A 21,736-nucleotide genomic window follows, 5' to 3' on the forward strand; every position below is an offset into this window, starting at 1 on the left:
ATGTAACTAAAAGTTCAGTTTATATCAACTATGACTGATGGATAAACTTTTCTTTTTTTCTTCTTGGATTTCCTTCCTAATCCTAGCAACTGTCCTTTTAAATGTTGACACATCTATGAAGGTGAGGCTTCTCTAATACAGTGTAACCCATGCTTTAATTCTCATCTCCCAAAGAGTTGGGACCAATGCAAGAGAGAATCTCCATGACAGATAACAAATTAATCCTATGTACTAGGGTTTCTGCTAACGAAAAGAAGGAACAATGTTTCAAACCTTAGTCTCCCTGTTTTCATCCTTGTCTTACTCCAGAGAATTCTACTGGACTAATTGTTTCTAAAGTCTCATTTCTCCCTTCTCTTTCTGTGGTTTATGTACTTTTTCCAAACGTGTAGAAAAGAAAAAATATTTCTCAGTTTCAAAAAACCCATGAAACTAAAACTCTCTTCTTGAGAAGCTCTAAGATCTCCATGTTAAGAAAGAGGACATGGAACTGTCAAAATTGTTTCCTTGTATCAGGGGAGAAAACTTATCAGAGAAAACTGAACTATGAATATCTTCTAATTTAGCCAAGTTATGAGGTTTTAGGAAAAAAAAAACCCAGATTTATATGCTCCAGAAAGTTTTCTTGCTTATTACCATCTCCAGAGATCTTCTGCACAAAGACAGCTATAATCTGTCACTGTTTCTTTATATTGTCTAAACTTGATTTCGACAAACCATTTAGAGAGACTAGGCATGCTGATTTGATTGATGACCCCTGCAACTGCTTTTGCTTGCTTCAAGTAGTAGCATAACCCCAACTATTGATCTTTCAGCCAATAACCATCAATATCTTTCTACAGAAAGATTTAGCTCATTTATTAATTTCCATTTGAAACAGGACTGTGCAGCATATTTAGTAATTTAATTGATTCTGCATCTACCTGCGTACATTTGTGTATTGACTGCCTTTTGTTCAGTACTTTATACCAATGCATACAACGTACACTTTTCCCTGTATGCAGTCCCATAAATAGTCTTCTAGAAGACTGTATGGTGAACATCCTCTAGATGTGCGCCACTTACTTGTTAGCAAAATTTTTCAATGTGAAAATTTATATCACTCAATTACAGCACACAAGTTGACTTATTCAACTAAATTTATACAGAATAATCTGAGTAAATATATCCTTACCTCATTGATTAAGAACTGGAGCTGCAGGACTGCAGCACCACTTTCATGTTGGCAGTAGCAATCAACACCAGGCCTACCCAATCTGTTGCCATCAAAGTCAAGGATTCTAACATTCCTGTTATCACCCGAAGTAAAGAGGAAAAAAAAGAGAGCTAGCAATTAAACTCTAGTTAACCTTCAATTAACCTCAATTCTTCCTGTTTCTGTAAAACAAAAGAATCCATGCTGAGTTTCCACTGTTCTAATTAAAGAACCAATATCATGAACCAACATCATCAGGCTGTAACGTGTAATTGTGAATGTTTTTGCCTGGGTTTTTTTGCCTGTGAAATAAAGTACATGAATTAACACAAACATTCAGCAGGATGCATCTTAAATTTCCTTTTACACATTATTGCTTCATATAAAATATGAATGTCTTAGATTTCTGTACATATCAAGACATCATAAAACTAATAATTTAGGACTAAGGTCAGTAATACGGTTCCATAGCAGGCTGTCTTCTTTAAATCTGAAAATGCCTTTTCAAGTGAGTCATTTCAACTTACATAAAACCTCACACATAGCTATTGCTCTCTGTCTCATCACTGCAAGTACAATGCAGTGCCATGCAGAGTTATCCAACTCTAGCTATGAACTACATTCTCTAGTCCAATCCTCAGTCTGAGTGAAACTGCACATGTAGTTACGCTACTTCTGGCAACCCAGCTAATTCCCTGGGAATCAACATCAACATGCCGGACAATATGTTGTTGTCTGGATATATCATGAATGTAGCTCTCAATCTGTTCTGTTTGAGTCATTTTTTCTGCATGTTTAATTGCCACCCCACTAACTTAGATCATGGCCTTTCCCACCTGAGTCAGAGACTGAAAAAGAAACTGCTGATCCAGATTATTACCGTAGATAAATGTAAAACAAAAGAAGAGAACATGAATATTAAACATATTATTAAGAAACATGTTGTTTGAAACGAGTGAAACAGTGCAATATGTATTCAAAACATCAAGATTACAATCAGAAACGAGATTTTACAACTTAAACCCTATCTACTTGTTATATATGATCATATCAGCGTATCATAAAATTCTGAACAAAAATGCCAGCTGTCCACCTTTACTGCAGGTAATTGTCAAAATCTTTTCTTCCCCTTTCACAGATGAAGAAAGTTGCAGTAAATTATTCTAAAATTGGATTCTGAGAAGTAAATTCCATTGATTAGCAAATTTGAGGGTTAAAACTTTAAAGTATTAAACAATAACTTTTCCAGTTGTTAATGTCTGTTTAATGCGGACCATTGACCTTGAGAGACCTGAGCTCTAATCCTGACATTGCCAGCTGGTCTACTGGATAACTTTAGGGGAACAAAAAAAAGGTATTTTCCCTTCCCTGTGCCTTTGTTTCCATATTTGTAAGCTGGACATAGGGATTTAGAAAAGAGTACAATATCTCCTTTGGCAATGATCTCAGTATGCTGGTATCTACAGATGAAAAGCTGTGTATAAAACACCCTAAATACATGACAGGACAGCAAGGCAGAGAAAAAACTAAGTATCTTTTCGCCACTTGTTACCAAACTGTAGTATTGAATGCAATCGTAACCATAACTTAAACAACATATTTAAAATTGACAATAAAGACATATGGTAGTCTAGGATACATTTTAAGAGTGAATAATCCATTTCAAATGGATGCTCTGTAGCACTCTTTTTCTATACCTTCCCCAATACTTGTTGTAAGGTGAGAAGCAACACTAGCACCAAATCCAACTAATCCACTCACCCACTGGGAACTTAAAACTGAATGGAAATTTCAACAGATAAGTGTTTTACTATCAGCTTGAGCTTTATGTTCAGTTAAATAGAAAGCTCTAGCTAATGATTGTCCTAAATAAAAATTGCACTAGTTTTGCCCAGTTAAGCAGCTGTCACCTATCAGTATCATGCTAGAGTCAGTTCTCTAGGAAACATCCTAACGAAGTAGATAATTTCATGCAGTGCATCCCAAACAAACAAAGGACTGTCCAATAATTCACATTCATTTGCGTAAGTGTTCTCCCTGAAATACTTCACAAATTACTAAAATAAGAGAGAAATCGTGCCATCTGCTTCAGTCTGGCCAGTTGCCCTGAAGTGAGGACTGATGCTGAAATAGCAGCATTTTCACTGACGGATGGTGGTTTTCAAACATTCTGGGAGCTGTGGCGAGGTCCTTCCAGCAGAAGGAGCTGAAGGGATATGATGACTTGGCACATGTTCTTGGCACTTTAGCCCATCTTATGCAAATTTTATGTTTTGCTGCCAGGAATGGAGGACTACAACCTTACCTCATCAAATCTTTTCGTATCAGTGTAATCTACCAGGATATACAGCAAAAGCAGCCTTTGGACCGAATTATTCTTTTACTTTTGCTTTTTTTCATTATTATTAAATAATGACTCTGCTATCAGGGGGAGTGGAATATCACTGAAGATCTTAAAAGGGAAGACTAATATAGATACAGCTGAATAGCTCAAAGTAGACATCATGGGTTTCAAGGATAAAAGCTAGTCACTGTCTTCCCTCTCTTATCAGGATGTTGGATCTCCCAGGGGCCTTTGCAGACACGCTAGATTATCCTAATTTATACATAAAAGGGAAAAAGATGAAAACTAATCTGGAAATCTCTTGGGATCCAGAGCGAAACTAGTAGTCAGAATTATCTGCATCAAGCACCACAAGCATGACAGCGATAACATTCTAACAAAGAAATATTCTTTCTGAAAACGTTTAATCTTGGTTCTAAGATCTGTATATGTGCAATAGGATATTTTGCTCTCTATTCACTTGTATGCAACATTATTCCACAGAGTATTTCAACATCCTGTTGTTCCAAAGCTTATCATAATTTGGGGGGGAAAAAAAACGGTTGTTAGGATGCCTAATTTTAAGTACTTGAATTTGGTAGTCAAGATGCAGCCTTCCATGACAGCATAACACATTGTTAACAAAGATTTTACACTCTAGTGTCTCGGGCTGTTCCATCACAAGTTGAAGAAAATTTCAATTTCCCATGATTACAACATGGTCCAGATTTTCTCTCCAATTCCTTTTGGTCACTTGGATAAAGATCAGCTAGTATTTATGTGATATTCACATGTCATATCCATACTTGATCTTGAACACCTGATGTCAGAACACATGAATATGTGGATGTGTTTTACTGTAAACAAAAGTTGCCAGTAAATAATTACACACATATGACAGGTATCAAGGCAAAGCCTCTCATAAGCATCATCTATGACTGAACTTTCCACAGCTTTCTCATTCCATAACTCATTTACATATAAAACTGCTATGTCTCATTCTTCTTAGGTGTTAGTACTAATGGAAACCAAAGGCCTGCAAGTCCTGTGTTTTCACTGAGAACCAAAGATGCAGATACTTTAGAACTGACTTCTGGAGTTGAGACTGCTGTTACCTTCAGCAGGAATTCAGATTCTTAGGACCAGTATTTTGAGAGGTAAGACATGTTTTCCTTCAATACGGTGGGTGATTCTTTAGTAGTGTCAGATCCAAAGGTTTTCAGATTAAATCTTTTTGTAAGGACTTCAGCCTGATTAATTCCTCTGTGCAGGGCAGAGGAACTGAAGATAGGGTATTATAAAGGACCTGCTGCCAAGGTATGCAAAGCAGCTTACAAGTATCTCTTTTAAAGTAGAAACTGTTTAATTACATATAGCACCTTTTTCAAAACCAAAACTGTTCCATAGAAGAAAATTGCACCAAGTCATGTAAACCATAGAATCATAGAATAACCATGTTGGAAGAGACCCACCGGATCATTGAGTCCAACCATTCCTATCAAACACTAAACCATGCCCCTTAGCACCTCATCCACCCATCCCTTAAACACCTCCAGGGAAGGTGAATCAACCACCTCCCTGGGCAGCCTCTGCCAGTGCCCAATGACCCTTTCTGTGAAGAATTTTTTCCTAATGTCCAGCCTAAATCTCCCCTGGCGGAGCTTGAGGCCATTCCCTCTTGTCCTGTCCCCTGTCACCTGGGAGAAGAGGCCAGCACCCTCCTCTCTACAACCTCCTTTCAGGTAGTTACAGAGAGCAATGAGGTCTCCCCTCAGCCTCCTCTTCTCCAGGCTAAACAACCCCAGCTCTCTCAGCCACTCCTCATAAGACCTGCTCTCCAGCCCCCTCACCAGGTTTGTTGCTCTTCTCTGGACTCGCTCCAGAGCCTCAACATCCTTCTTGTGGTGAGGGGCCCAGAACTGAACACAGGATTCGAGGAGCGGTCTCACCAGTGCTGAGTACAGAGGGAGAATAACCTCCCTGGATGCAAGTCTATTTTTTTTTGACTGCTTAACTAACTTCTTCCATGATTAAAAGCAATCCATGTAAAGAAATGAACACTGATGTAAGAGTTTATAATTACTATAAACCATATTAGCAGAAACCGTGGTCTCACATCCACTGTTCTATTAAATACACACATAGAAATGGGCAACTCCTTTTTATAACCTCTCCTTTAGAACGTTTGGGAATTGTGGGGTTCTGCAGAAGTAGCACTGCTGCTTGAAGGAGCCCTGTCTTGTTATCTGCACTACCTGGTACATGTTTAAGTAGGAATATGCAGTGGCTCTAGGGCAGATGTTTGTGGGCTGCTCTTCATTATATAAACCAACTCTACAATTAATTTAGTGTGTAACTTGAATATGGGACAGCTTTTCCTTGCAAAAGACTTGTTCCACTGAGTGATTTATCAGTTTAAAAAGCACCAGCATATTTAACTAAACAATTAAGGAATAGAATGGTTGAAGGATTCAACCATGCCACTAACCAACTGAAACAAGCAGAAGGTTAGACAGCTGCATCTGTGTCACAGGATGGATTTTGTCAAAAGGTAACAACTATGAAAACATTGCCTTCATCATTTAGATTTGCAGTTCTGAACACAGCTAGTTTATGTTCCTGGAATACAGAGTTTTCAGTTCCTTTGTGCAATTTCTGTAACTCTTGTATACATTAATTTTCTGTTTACTGAGGAGAGGGCATTTTCAGGTACAAATAAATTACACAGTACTAGGATTTTTACTTTAAATGAGCCTCGCACTGAGGGTTTTTGCTCTTTCCATGAGAGATTTTATCTTCATTTAAATATTCCAAACCGCAGAGAATTCATGACTTCTGACGTATATTGCTGTAGTTTTTAGTTATCCTTGCTATTAATAATGTGATGCTATATGTAAAATCAATATATTTAGCTTCAGTGTCAAGCCTCATTATGCCTTTCTATGCTAAATTAAATAAATTTCTGTTAGCATAAAATTCTTGCTTTGAAACTGTTACCAACTGAATCTTTATCCATCTTCTGCAAAAGACATGCCCCCCAAGCTCCTTTATTCTTATGTGACACAGCTGTTTTGTTCACTCCTGAATAGTCCTTATGTGTTGTTCTACATGTTTTAGAATTTGTCCTTGGCTTCTTTCAAGTATTGAAAATGAAGCTGCACATAATCTTGGTAACGGTTTCCTTAATACCATGTAAAAAAATATATGACATTTTATTATTCCTTCTATTTGATAAATTTTTGTAATATATGTGTGTTTGACACCTCTTAATTAACTTAGCAAATCAGGAAATTACACTGTTTATGGATTTGCTTTGCAAAAAATAAGCAACCCCTTACAAGTTCCATTCTGTTAACCACATATACTTGAGCTCACTGAATTCCTTAAAAAGGACATGCAACCTAATCCTAGCTTTATGGTATTCCATTTGCTGCAGATTCACTGGTCATTGTCTCATTAAACAATAACTCTTAGTGGGTTTTGTTTTAAATATAGAAGGATTTGGTTTTACAATGAGTTTCATTATGGCTTGAGTTCATTCAGCTGTTTAAGAGCTCTTCCTTTTTTCCGCTCCACTATAAAAAGGTGAAATACTGCTGCACTTGGCTGCTCTCTTATGATGCTAAATATGATAAGTTTTATAAACACAGACAAACATTTTTGGCACCAATCCGCATGAGCTTTGCAATGACCTCAGTCTTGTTACTTTTCTTGACATGGATTTCTCTGTTCATGCATGCAAATTACATAAAGGTCAATCTCAGGAACAGTTAAATATTCATTATGACATATATAGGCTGAAAATTTTGCTTTAGGCAACTTTGATTTATTCCATGTTAAAGCACTTATCGATAACTCATATTTAGTGGCAAGCCTATATATACAGACTGCAGTTGGTCAGCTGATGAATGCTGTGGAAAATATGACCGTTTATTGAAATAAAATTCAAATTCACATCAACTCTATTCACAATTTTTTGATTCCTATGAATTTAGGAGCTATTTTATTTCCCAAAATACCTACAGATGCCACAAGCATTACCAGCACTCATAGGGCTATATATTTTCATCTTTTTGTGAGACTGTCTTCCAAGATATTTGCCATTTTGGGCATCATCTGTTCCAGAAACAACTGCAATTGCCATGTGATTGAACTCAATCAACCCTAAACATGAAATATCAAAGAGTGAAAAGCAGATTCTCAGAGGCAATAACCAAGCAATGTTTCATAAATAACTTGTAAATGAATAATTTCAAATACCATTTGTGGAAGATCAATAATTTCCAATGTCTATTTGTGTATGCCTATGTTTAACATAACATTTGCTCCATGTATACCTGTACACCCAGAGCACAGATAATACATACAAGTTACCACATGTGCAGTTATTGCTAACAAATGCAACTGTCTGCAATGATTATGTATTAAAACTGACTACATTTTAAAGTTAAGCACTATTTGTGTTATTCTTGCTTGTACACTCCACCACCAAATTAGTTTGTAACAGATTTAGAGAAGGTTTTAGGAAGTTTTGTTTGTGCTCTTCAAGTAAAAAATGGAAGACTCTCTATATAAACTCTGCACAAGATCAAAACTTAAGACTTCCCATATTTTCCTACAGCACAGATTTCTTTAAGTAGTTGTTGATTTCTTAGCAGTTTGTAAGAGTGATCACAAGGTGCTGATTTTCTTCACAGCCGACAGTTATGAAGAGCAACTTGTGACAGTAGAAGATAGCGTGAAAAGTGATCATATATAATTAGCCTTTTTAAAAAAGGTCAAAAGATCTATCAAACTAAATGTATCTAAAAAGAAAAATATGTTTCCCTAAATATTAATTCCTCTGGCATTTACTACGGAAAAAGTATATAACTAAAAAAATACATTAATCCTTCATCCATGTCATGACAGGGTTTGAGAATACACGTTGCATTGCATTTTCTCTATTAAACAGAGACAGCAACTAACCATTACTGGAAATCTTTAAAGTACATTTTCTTAAATGACTCCAGACCCAACCACTGGACTAGGAATAAGGTGATGAAGGTCCTATGGACAAATCTGTAGTCGGTAGAAGATGAGAACAGATGATTAAATAATGTTCCAGTGTTGTTTGAAAGTGTTTCTATTTTGGCTACAAGGAAGGAAAAACTTAGCTCAGTAGTGTTAGAATAATTAACTGTTGCCCTTATTAATTCTGGTGAATTCTTCATGCCGGGTATTTCACAGCAATGAGTCCCACACAACTACAGTTCTGTGTTTCGTGAGCACTCATGGAGTTTAAAGATGAGCTCTGCTGTGCACACTGTTGTCTTACTTCCTATTTGGTCAAAGCAGAAGCAATCAGGAGCACATCTGTGACTACTTAACGTGGGCCATTTTGTTCTCAGTACTGCGATAAGCACGTCCTGGATTTTACTCTTATCAGGTGCTAAAAAACCTATTTTGCTTACGCTTATCAAGAAATCAACATAGAACTAAAAAAAAAATTTAAAAATTTCCTCTGAAAAGTTATGAGCATCTTACCAAGGCATTCAAAAGGATGTCCTTTAAGCACAAATTAAATGTCTTCTATAATCACTCTGTTTTCTTTCAAAGTTAAATTCACATTTACATGCATAGCCTAATAAGCCAACTTGCTAAGGCAAAAAAAAAGAAATCCCAGAATTAATTTAATTTATAATCCTGATGCACAGGAGTGAAAGTGGACAGTTTGATGATGCCCTGTGACAATATACAAATTCAGTCCTATCCAGTAATGCCAGAAAATTTCCATGCATAAATCAGAGAATACTTTTGGTTAACTAAGACATCTAAGCATAAATATGTATATCCTTAGAGAGATATATCATGGAGGGGTACTTTAGACAGAAAAAAAATGCAGGTACTAAATAAAGACACTACCTGATCTGACTCAGGCTTTGTAAGCCGTTTAGAGGTTTGCCTGACTTTTTCAACATTTCCATTGTTCCAAGGAATGTGCTCTATGACATCAATATGCCAGAAGAAATACTTTAAAATACTTTGATTCTGACATTTCAGTGTTAATCCAGCTACAATATAAAATTGATGCTGAGGTCATACACCACATTGTTTTTAGGCAGAGCACTGCTGCCTAAAATATTACATAATTTTATTACTTAACAGGAAACTGCTCACAGCTGGTTAGTCAGTTTACAAGCAATTCCTCAAATTCATCAACTGCATCAGCTCTGTTTTAATCTGTTTAGTATTGGATGATTCCAGGAGGTCTCTGGTACAACACAGAAAATACTTCACATTCAAAAACTCATTAAAAGAAGATTCAATATGTTAAATTAGGCAGTAATTTCATTCGGGCCCCAGAAAGAGAGACAAATGACATCTCTATAAATTTCAGTTAAACTGTACTACTACTCAGCACTTTTACAAATAAATTTAAGTATTTAATAAAGAAAGATTATAACCTAGAATTTACTTTGTTAAGCAAGAATAGACATGTAAATACTCAGGAACTCCTGTGTTATCAACTGAACTCAAAACTGGCAACTAAGCTGTTCAAGTTTATTTATTAAAAAATGAATAAAATCTGAAAAAAGAGAGTTTAATTGAAGAAAATTTACTTTAGAGTTTGACAAAATTTCAATGAAATATCTGGTAGGTTTTTTTCACTTAGGTATTATCAGTGAATAATACTACAAATTTGCCTATGTTCCAGATATCAGACAGTTAACCTTAAGCAGATTGGTTTTCTATTATTGTAAAACTCTTTCTCTTAAAAAAAAAAACCAAATCAGTTCAAATCACGTAGAAGATAAATTCCTTTTTTTCTAGTGTGAGATAAAGGATAAATATTATCTACGTTTCACCACTCTCCTGATCCTCCTGAGCCGCGTAATCATTCTGTCAGATTTTGAAATAAAGTAAATAAAATAATAATAATAAAAATAAATAAACCACAGTCAATCAGCACTCCCATTCAATTTACATGAAATAGGTAACAAGCAGCTGGTTAAAATGTATTTTGGGAAGCCCCGTTGGTGTAAATAAGTATGAACTATGATTTTGTCACTTCAAACAATTGCAGATTGTGTTAAACAAACTACCTTCACGTTTGATGCCAACTATATCAAGCATTTATGCTTTATTTCAATTAAAATTTATAATCACATTAGTTAATATGGGTTAAAACATGAGTAAAGGTTTGAGAGCATAGTTGGTGAATACTGAATAACTTATAAAGACCATTTACATTTTAAGAAAAGGCTGACTGCTTCTGGGAACAAAACAGGACGTAGCAGAAATCTCTCAGGATCCCAGTTTTACAATGCTCCTTACTGAAAATCAGCATGTTTCAGTCAAGGAGGACACTGTTTCAGAACTTACCACACTAACATGGTATTATTCCAGAATAAACTAATTCTAGATCTTGTCAGACAAGAATCAAAAGGGAACAAAATTAGAATACTTTTACTCTTCCTTGGCAACCCAAATTAAAAAGGCTAATTGCTTCACCTCCCTCCAAGGTATTATTCTTCCCAGAATTTGAGAGAACTGAAACACTGTAATAGCTAAAGCATAGCTCTCGTGCTAAGGCTCTGCCAGGTAACTGGCAGCAAGGTGATGCAAGTAGGAGTAGTGACTTCCAATAACCCAAATCCCTCTCTGCAGAATGAAGACAGCCAGCAGAGACTGTTGTGGCTGGATGATTACCAGTCATGAACTGGGCAGAGGAAGCAAGACATGGTGTAGGCCACTCATACTGCCTACTGGAAAGTCCCTATCTTAATTTTAATTATTAAGCTAGGTTTCATGTAGGGAGAGACAGCTTTTACAGTCTAAGCAGAATCCTAAGAGCAATCAATCATACGTGCAGCACAAGCAAAAGAGAAGAGAAATCTGGAGCAAAACCGGGAGAAATCCAGCTTTACAGTGCACACACACTTCAATTGTGTGAGCTTCTCGCCACACAGATTTTCAGAAACTGGAGACATTACTTGCATAGCCCTATTGAAGTTGTAGTATATAAACAGTAGGCAGGATGAGGAAAGGTGACCATTGACTTGTTAGAGCCTTTGACTGTCACTGTCTTTTAAGTCAAAGCAGAAATTTTCATTGGCAGGTTAAATAGGGAGATACACTGTTAGCTTTCACTTTGTATAACCCTAGCAAACATTATTGAACATTCAGTAACATAAAAGCTATACCTATTCTACTCCATCCCACAAACAACATTCACAAAAATCACATTTCTTTAATCCTGTACTGTCTGCCAGACTTGAAATCATATTAAAATAGGAAGAGCACCTCTGCACAAACACTGTTTTTGCACCTGTACATTCTTGATTTGTTTGGTTTTTTTTTTTTAACTAATGCAAATTTGCTAATCTAAATGGGGAAAAAGTGCTTTCTTTTTGCTTGCACTGTTGTTTCAGCATAAAACCTAGCATCTAGATTAAATAGATAAAATAATATAAATACGAAATTTTGACATGGAGCAAAGCCTAGGGGAAGAGAACTATTTATCTCCTTTTCAATTCAATGCACATAAGCATCAAGTTGCATAGGACCTCTGTCTAGGAAAACATTTGAGGTGGTTCTGAATTGGGAAAACGTACTGCTCACTTTCAGTTGTCAACTCCTGACCTGTGGCTTAGGTTACAAAAGCAAGAAGGTTCTCAATACTTAGAGACCAAGAGTCTAACAAGCTTTCCAAAGCAATATATGTTTATTAGAGAAGCCTGTCCTGCAGGACAAGACCACAACATATTTGCTAAATCAGCTCAAAAAACCTAAGCAGATGAAAAGGCAAGTGCATGCACACACAAACACGCACACAGGGGCAGAGAGAAATGTTTAAAAGGGAGGTGGAGTGGAATATGAAGATAGCCAGGAAAGAAGGCTATAGCTGATTAGTGCTTGCAAGAAAAAAAAAAAAAAAAAGAGAGAGAATTCCTACCAGAAAGCCAGAATCAGCATAGAACAAGCAAACCTTTGTAATGCAAAAAGTATTGAAAAATTAAGGAACAATAATGGAACAAAAAGTTTACTTTCTGACATGCTCCAGACAAAACCCTAAAAATATACCCCCACCCCGGTTCTCTTCAACACAGACTTCTCCTGTGGTGACTTTTATACTTTGGAAAGACCTGGAATCTTCAAAGAGTAGGTAAACATTCAGAGCTCAGGTTTGCACAAGGAAATGCCAGCATCTGCATATACCAAGCAGGAGCCCTGGAAGGAAGGTCTTCTGAGAATATTGATGTATTACAACAAACATTGACAAGATGTATTCACAATTACTGACAGTGCTTAGAGGCCTTCTTGTCCAAATTTGCTGATGGATCTTTCTTAAATATGGGATATACTCGCATCCTAATACTAAATAAAAATGTAAGGCCATAGCGTGGATGAAGTTACATAGTTCATGTATTTTACATCATAACATTAATTTGTAGTATGAAAACCTGAAGTGATTAGTATTTAAAAGGAAAGAAAAGAAATTCCTTTGAAAGGACTGATGTCAAACTGACCATAGTTACCCTTACTGTGTTTTCCCACTTCCTTCTGCCAAAGACAGGCATCAGAACTTAAAATTGATAGGTGCCTGCTGCAGCTACTTTCATGATTTTCCTGCAAGTGAAGCTATAATTATGTAGAACACGTTCAATATCTTTACTCTTTTTTCCACAGGAACATAAAAAACCTCACAAAAAGTCCTCTGCTCTTGCATGCCAGAGTGAAACATTCTTTCCCAGATTTGGATTTACCAATGACTTCAGCTCCATACACATAAAAGGGGCTAATTCCTAAACCAGACCTTTGCTATCCAACTCAGTGTCCCATTTTTAACATGGCTTGATTTCAGTTTTGTTTGTTTCAAATCAATCAACTGTTGAGGAGCCCTTGACCTGGCCTATGAGCAAACATTTCCCATCCCAACTCTGTCACAAATAAGTGAACCATAAATACATCACACCAAACCATTTTCTGGGACTAATATCTGTGTTTCCCTGACTACCAAGAGTTAGATGGCATTGGCTGCTCAACATGATTTCTATGATCCCATAACAAAATGATGATTTTTTTTTTAAATTAAGGCATGTACCCCGAAGTACATTTTGAGCCTGATTCACAGAGACATATATATTTTCCACAGCCTGTTCTAAACTTCGGCATTCATATTCATTGCACACTAATCATCTGACAGACTTGTTGTTAATAGTACTGTAAAATGATAGTGATATTATTAAAATTAAGTGTTCTCTTGCACATAAATATGTATATATATACACACACACACTCACGAATATTTATCAAATATCAGTTAAAGTCTTGGAATGCTTTATTTACCTGATAACTCAAATACATTTTTATTTTGCTAATCAGTAAAAGGTTAAAGTGCCAAAGGATTTCTACCAGCTTTAGGAGGATGAATTTTACGCTGACAATACACAGTACGTTAGAATCAAGAGTTACAAATCAAGCTTTTTTTTCCCCTTTACTACCTCATGACAGTAAATACTTGTAATTTTCTTTAATTTCTTCTGAATTACAACTCTGTAATGAGAGTACATACAATCTACCTGCTGACTCTAACTACTACAGTGATTTTGTTTCATCTGGGAAGTACAAGCACTTCTTCTGTTCATTGAATATACACATTGCACATTATTTCCCTGATACATTTGTTTGTTCATGAATAGGATCCACAAATAAAAATGTGGTAAGTAATGAATTTACAATGCTAAATCTAATTTTCCCTAATTCTAGCTATTCTGCCCCATTACTACTTCAAGACATGTTTCTGGATGACCAATGCATTATGCATCCTGCTTTACCTAACACAGTCCTGGACAATGACATCAGCTTTAGTGCATTGTACTGCAGTGGTTTTAAAATCCTGTTTCCTTTAACAGACACTACCTTTCGATAAAAAATACTCAGATGCTAGCGTATTTGTCCCATAATGATATCCCCAGCAATAGTATTCCACTAGCACAATGCAGGTGCCACAGTTGGACCCCGCATTCACTGCTCTGCAGCCTGCTGAAGAGAAGAAATACTTGAGAGGAATGAAATAGTGAAAAGCAATGCTTCTGTAGTTGCTTACTATCAAAGACCTAGTAAAGATACAGGTGGCAAAGTATAAATCTGGGCAGCTCCTCCTTTGTCTTTATCTTTGTCTAAGTCAAATACCGTGATTCCCAATCTCTGCACCTTGTATAGCAAGGTGTCCTGCATTAATTTAGGTATGTTTTGACTTTTTTGCAAGACAGATTATAAAGCCTGAGCCAAGTACTTAACTTGCCAAGATTCTCTCACTTTTCCCAGTGCTGAGTTCATTTCTGATCACTGTGTAACATATCACGTTATTATAAAAGGTACAAGTAGTCAATTATTGATGGTCTGACCAAAGCTCTTACTATACCATCCTTTCAACATTAGCTATCCTCTGTTTCCAGCTCCAGTTTTACAAACCACAGAATCACTAGGTTGGAAAAGACCTCCAGGATCATCAAGTCCAACCATTCCTATCAACCACTAAACCATATCCCTGAGCACCTCATCCACCCGTCTTTTAAGCACCTCCAGGGATAGCGATTCAACCACCTCCCTGGGCAGCCTGTGCCAGTGCCCAATGACTTTTTCCATGAAAAATTTTTTCCTGATGTCAAGCCTGAACCTCCCCTGGTGGAGCTTGAGGCCATTCCCTCTCGTCCTGTCCCCTGTCACTTGGGAGAAGAAGCTATCTCCCTCCTCTCTACTAGAGATAATACTAGAACAGCTGGATTTGCATTAAAACAAACTGTAAGAAGAAAAAAAACCCACTGACAAAGTTACTTAAAAAAAAAGTACTTTGGCTTATATTACGTTTTTAGAACTAAAATTCTCTGATAGTTATTGGAGGAAAAGCAGATTTTCTTGGTTGTCGGAGCATGAAAATATCTAGTCTGACCTCTTGTATTACTTCAATGAGCACACTATACTGTTTGTTTAACAGAAGCTTGTCTTCCAGAAATGCAATAAAACTCAAGTTTTCAAGAAATGAAGATCCTATGACTTGCCCAGGCAATTAATTTGAAAGACTAACTACATATACCGCTAAAAAATATTAAGGCAATTTATCAGACTTTAATTTCAAGGCACTAATAAATTTCTCTGTTAGCTTAGAAAACCATATAAAGAGAAATTTTATTCCTGTGAAAGAACATGTACAAATAAGTAAAATCATCATTCAGTCTTCTTTTTAATAAACTAGATGAGACTGAGATCCTCAAGTCTCTCATAACATACTTCTTCCAGCCAAATAATTTTTGTATCTCTCTCGTAAATCTATCAAGATTTCTACAGTTGTCTTTCACATTCATAAAACCAAAAAAGATAAGGCAAACAAAAGAGAGGGAAAACAGCGAAAGCTTCCCTAATAAGCACTTCCTTCTGGTTACATAGACCTTACCTAGATTTCACAGATTGGTAATTCGTATCTTCACTACAAGAAGTAACTCAAACACCAGTGCAGAAAAACTGGTAATGTAGCCATCAACTGTTAAACTTCAATAGCACTAACACACACTGTTGGTAGGGTTCTCTAAATAATAACTCTTACATTAAGGTACAGAATCATAAATGGAGAGATATATCATGTATTCACTTCTGAAGAAAATCAGGCATGCATTCTGCTTCTTCATGGGAAATGTATTTATTAATTTTATCTCTATCTGCATTCATGAGAAGACAGACTTGTCTAAGGATGAAGTAACCAAATAGCCTTTTCCTGCAGCCCCTTAATAGAGATCTCCCAGTATTGTCATCAGTAAGTCCAGGGGCATTGAGCATGTCCCAAAACAGGAGAAGTAAATACAAACTCTTTTGCTTTGAATCTTCTTTTCAGGTAAACATTGAACTGAACTGTGATGTGGTATGGTGGGTATGAAGTCTTCAGTAAGTAAAACACTGCCGCCGGTGCTACTCACAAAAGTAGTGCAGATTCTGGGATGGTTTGGGCTGCCACCTATAATGAGAGTTGTCTGCTTCCCAACCAGGAGGGCTGCCAGAAAAAGTAATGGTCTGCATCTAGTGCTATAATCAAAGCCTGCTATTATACAGTAGAGAGGGAGAGACTGCCAGATAAATTTTTAGGATACTCTAGGAACGTTTCTGTCTAAGTAACAAATTTCTCAACGTTAATTATTTTGCTGTCTCTTCCTTCTCTCTCCTGCCATAGCTTCTAAAACAACATGTTATTTAAAAGACAGATAGACCTTTCTAAATTACAGACTACTCTTGTGCAGGCTGTGGCTCAAAATAGCAATTATCTCAGGTGTTGGTCTGCTATCATACTAAAAACTGGTTTTCTAACTAGAGAAGAATTCCAGTATCATCTCATGACTAAAGTTAACAAAAAACATTTACCCAGTTGTAAAGCAGGTTCTTAGAGTAAGTTCGTTAGGTATAGAATTACTCCATGAGCTACCAATTTCTAAATTGTTTGATGGCATCATTCAAGGTAGTCTATTCAACCTATAAAGTTTGGCTAACCTGAAAACAGACAAACCCCGCAATTATTATCGTATTACTAGAGATCTACATAAAATTCCTTTAATTTCAAAGAAAATACCTAAAAACCTTTAAAGGTAAACATGTTGCTATGCACACACACAAAAATAATCTCCCAAACACAATAGCGTAATTTTTCAAGAAGTGAGATATCTGTAAGCATTAAAAACTGTAAATGATGTTTCATTAGACACAGAATACTCACCCAATGCTGATAATTCCCTGGTTTTCACTAATTAAGCAAGGCAAAATATAAAATAACAGAGGAATAATTTCTTGGACTTCAGACAAAATGCTTTTGATTCACTAACTATAAAAGCTGCAGTATAAAAACAAAAAAAAAAAAGAAAGAAAACTTCAGGTGGATAAAAAAACCACTAGTCATGGCAGTTAAGCAACAATGTGGGAACATTCTAAAGAGAACTAGGCCTGGATGCTGTGAGATTGTTTAATACTGAACAACTCTAACAAGGCTTTGAAACTGAGAGCTGAAAGATAAACAGGGGCCAGCTGGGAGGAATGTAGCGGCTAGTTCTGTGGGAACAAGCACCAGCTGAAAGAAAAACAGTTGAAGAGAACTGTCAACATAGTTAAGTTTAGTATAACTTGGTTTCTTAGCATGTGCAGTAGTTTAGCCAATAATATGTTAGTAATAGCCTTATGGACAGCTACCTTTAACCAATAATACACTGTAGATACCCTCGTGGGCACCCAGTTATGTAACCGAAAAGGGTTTATAAAGAAACAACTAAGCTCAATACAGTGAACATTCGCTGATCACATTGATCTCTGTGTTTTGATTCCATGCTCCCGTCAACACAACAGCATATGAGATCTGCCATATATTTTGAAATTAGAGTATTTTCTGTAGCCCTTCTAATTATCATTGCCTGTCATGTAGCAGAAAATCATGTATGCATTCTGCAAGTTAACGTAATTTGATTGTTGACCAGCACAAACACAGCATTCATAAGGGATTGAAAAACATTTTTCATAGTATACAATTCAATTGGCTGTTTTTTTCCAAAGAAAAAAAAAGGAGCCTGGTGATCAAGAAAAAATCACTTTTTCAGAGTAAACACTCTTAACCCAATGAGCAGGTCTTCTAACAACTTACAAAAAAACACATTTGAAATTACACAAGTAGGAAAACTTGCTACCTTACACTTAAATGAGTTCTCCAGGCTCTGATGTCTGATACAAACTCTGATCCAGAATCTGTTCCAGGTGCGCATAACAAAAAGGTCACGGAAGCAGAAATCGATACAACCTGTGAAGGCTCTGCTTAGTGACAAATGCTGCTAGACCAAGAGACTAATTTGATTTAAAGTCTAAAACTGCAGGGAACTCAGGACAAGTCTGAAGACAATTTTATAACCATGAAAGATAAGGAAGAGCAGGAGTCTTTCAGGCCATGTTTGCCTTTAGCTAGAAGATAAGGGAACAGAAGGAAGCAGCCACTGAGTAGGAAGAGAAGATCTATTAAATCACACAAAGCTACCCTAATACTGCAGAAAAGAGAGGCTTACATTTCTGGAAAGCACATAGCACAGCTTTGGACATTTCTCCAGAGTGGAGGGCAAGAACACACACAGTCTTGCCTCTATTCTTCCTGCAAATTTCCCATCCTGCACAAAAGAAAAGAACTGCCTCTTGGCCCCTGCCATGATCACACATTACAGCAGCACCACCTACTCCTTACCTCCTAAGCAGTCGACCCCTAAGGCCCCCTGAGACCTCAGAATTGCTGAAATGATCTCTTCTCAGGGCACAAACCAAAACAGGGCAAAGGAAGAAGCTCAGACTCCTTGAGAGTGAGGTAGCTCCAAATACAAGTTAACAAGAAGAGAGTTCTTCGCTGTACATCTGCAAAGTGGCACATTAACCCTATACAGTCCTTCTTTGCCACCTACAAAATATCTCATCATCCAGCAGAGCCACCAAGCTCCTAGGAGTGCTGTCTCCCAGCCCTTCCCCTGCACAGATGGAAACTTCTCCTAACTGAGAAGATTCAGCAGCATACCAGGGACAAAAACTTCCCCTCCAAGGATCCAGCCAGCAAGGAAGAAAGATGGAACCACCACAAGCTAAATGGAAGACCTCTTTCAGCTGTCAATACAATCATTTACCAAAAAACAATCATCCAAGCAGAAGTACATCTGCTGGCTTAGGAAAAAACAAAACAAAACAAACCCCAAAAGATGACACTTAGATATTGCTGGTGCAACAGAATCAAATGAACAAGTGAACTAGAGTGTTCTGCTGGGGAAGATAAGCCTACCAGCTAAAGGGCTATGGCATTGTAGGATTACTGCAAAAGGCCCCTGTTGAACTGTGCTCCAACAATGCTCTAAAATTTGAGTCGATAGTTTGGTGATAGTACAGTTCCAAGCACTGCAAGTCCATGTACACCTTACCTCCTAGCAGGTGGATGACCTGTCTGTCACTACAGCCTATTGCTGTGTCACTGTCAGTCAACACTTTCCCCATGAGGCTATGAAAGAGAAGCAAAAGACACTTTTGTGACAAAAAAAACTGCTCAAAATTCTGACCTGCTGGTACAGACTAAGTCTTCATGAGCCTATTTTTGTCGAACCTGTATGGGGTTTCATCACATTTTGCACACTGAAAAGAAGCTGGCATTAACAAATTGCTATGGGCAACCAAACTCACCTACACCGTTCTTGGCAAATTTGCCAGCAATTTATGTGCTCCCACAAAGAGGAGGATCATACCATGCTGATGCTATGCTAGTTGGCTGGATATACTTCACTCACACATTGTGTGCATCTGTATCTGTGGGGGGGACTATGCACTTCCTGTGATACAAGCGCAAGGGCTTCTTAGAAATTAATAAGTTTTGTTACTTGGGATCTGAGAAAAATTTGGAGAGGTATATGGGATATTTTCCATATTTTCAGTTATTTCATACTGTAAATCTAACAGTTACTTTGTTTTCACATGACACTTGTATGATATCACACTGTTCCCAGGATTAATAAGCTGTTTTTAAAAATGTGTCAGCTATCTAGCAATTTATGATTTTTGGTTGGCCTTAACAAAAAGCAATGCAGTAAAGCTGTGTAGACATCTATACACAGTTCTGACATCATGGTACTTAAAAGCATGCTATACAGTGTTAACATACTGGTTTGGTTTCTTTATTTCATAGACTCAGAAAGAATCAGATTAAGTAAATACAGTTATCCTTGAAGAATACCTCGATAGCTATTTTACATTACTAAAAACTAGAATTTTTTTCTGATCTTCATATTTTAGGGAGGTTGTTTTTTTTTAAACTGTCTCTGTTTTTTTTCCAGAAAGTTATCTTCTGTCCTTCACAAATCACGTCTCTGAAGGTAAAGCAAGAGATTTAATCAAATTCTACAGATAACTATTCACTTTGAAATGTCCTTATATACATAAAGCATTCAATCTATTAAACCATCTGTCTTACTCTATATGCAGAACACTTACTACTCATTAGAACATTTATAGAAATATAAACATACACATAAATGAAGTACATACATACACATTTATGTGTATAATGTAAATACATGTTAGAACCTCCAAATTTCAGTGACAAATGATTTGTGGCCACATTCCTATGAAAGGTTAAACTCTCATTCTCTTTGAAGTATCTGTGAGGTATACAAAATCAGTAGATCAAGGTCTGACACGTAATTTATACACAGAATGTAACATAAACAAAGTAGTAAAACCAGCAATATTTTGAAAATTCAAGACTATCTTACTGGAAGGTATGTAAATCTATAAAAGAAAAATGCAGTGGTTGTTTATTGCTATGTATCAGTTGTGATCTTTTATAGTTTGGTCTACAGTAATAATTTACAAGTTAATTAGTTATAAATTTTACATGGCTGTTACTATCGGTGTTTGTACTTTAAATTGTGGGTTATCGCATAATTTGCATAACCACACAAAATATTCATGTAGTTCTGTTACAGAATAAATACTACTTATTAAAATAGCAAAGGCTGTAATTTATCTTTCACTATCAACTTGTAATTCCTTTTTACTTCAGAGTTTCAGTAGAATAATTCACTATGCCTATTTCTTCAGAATGAAAAAGCGATACAAAGAAATTGTTCTTATACTGTGTGAAAACTTCCATGGATCCCTAAATGGGAAATGGAAAGATTGCACTAGGGAGAAGAGGAAAACAGAGTATTCGGGCATTTTCATCCCACAGAACAAACCAAGGAAACATAACAAGAGAAGCAACAGAAAACAGTTTCACAGTAGGCCTAGCCTGCCTAAAGACCTTAGCCGTACTAATTATGAAACAGTCAATCTGTAGTATCTTTCCACAGCTCTAGGCTAAAGTCTGAGAGAATTCTGCTGATCATGATCCTTTCTTAACCCACCTCAAAAATATCACAAACTAATGCCTATGAGGGAGTTATCTTTTCAGAAGATTTGAAAGTGTGTTATATATACATATAAACTCGTTTTAAAAAAGTTAAAATCCATGAACTACACAGACATCTTTGAGTTGCTAATAAAAAACATCATTCACTTCACCTTATTTAAGGACATCGGTGTTGAGACTGGACATCAGTCTCCAATATGAAGAATGCAGCATTGATAAAACAAATACACAGCACATCCTTTCTTTATGGGTCACATATCAAAAATCTCTCTTTAAATGTGAA

General features: G+C 36.5%; 1 protein-coding gene across 5 annotated transcripts in view; it reads right to left on the minus strand.

The window, feature by feature from the left end:
- Positions 1-21,736, minus strand: part of STXBP5L (syntaxin binding protein 5L) — a 197,940-nt gene that overhangs the window by 121,198 nt on the left and 55,006 nt on the right. For all 5 annotated transcript variants that reach the window (XM_069866934.1, XM_069866918.1, XM_069866947.1 and 2 more), the window contains exon 3: positions 1,175-1,256. In XM_069866934.1, the coding sequence (XP_069723035.1) occupies positions 1,175-1,256 (82 nt within the window). The remainder of the gene's footprint in view (positions 1-1,174; positions 1,257-21,736) is intronic.

Source organism: Phaenicophaeus curvirostris, chromosome 1 (genome assembly GCF_032191515.1).
Source record: "Phaenicophaeus curvirostris isolate KB17595 chromosome 1, BPBGC_Pcur_1.0, whole genome shotgun sequence".
Classification (NCBI taxonomy): Eukaryota; Metazoa; Chordata; class Aves; order Cuculiformes; family Cuculidae; genus Phaenicophaeus; species Phaenicophaeus curvirostris.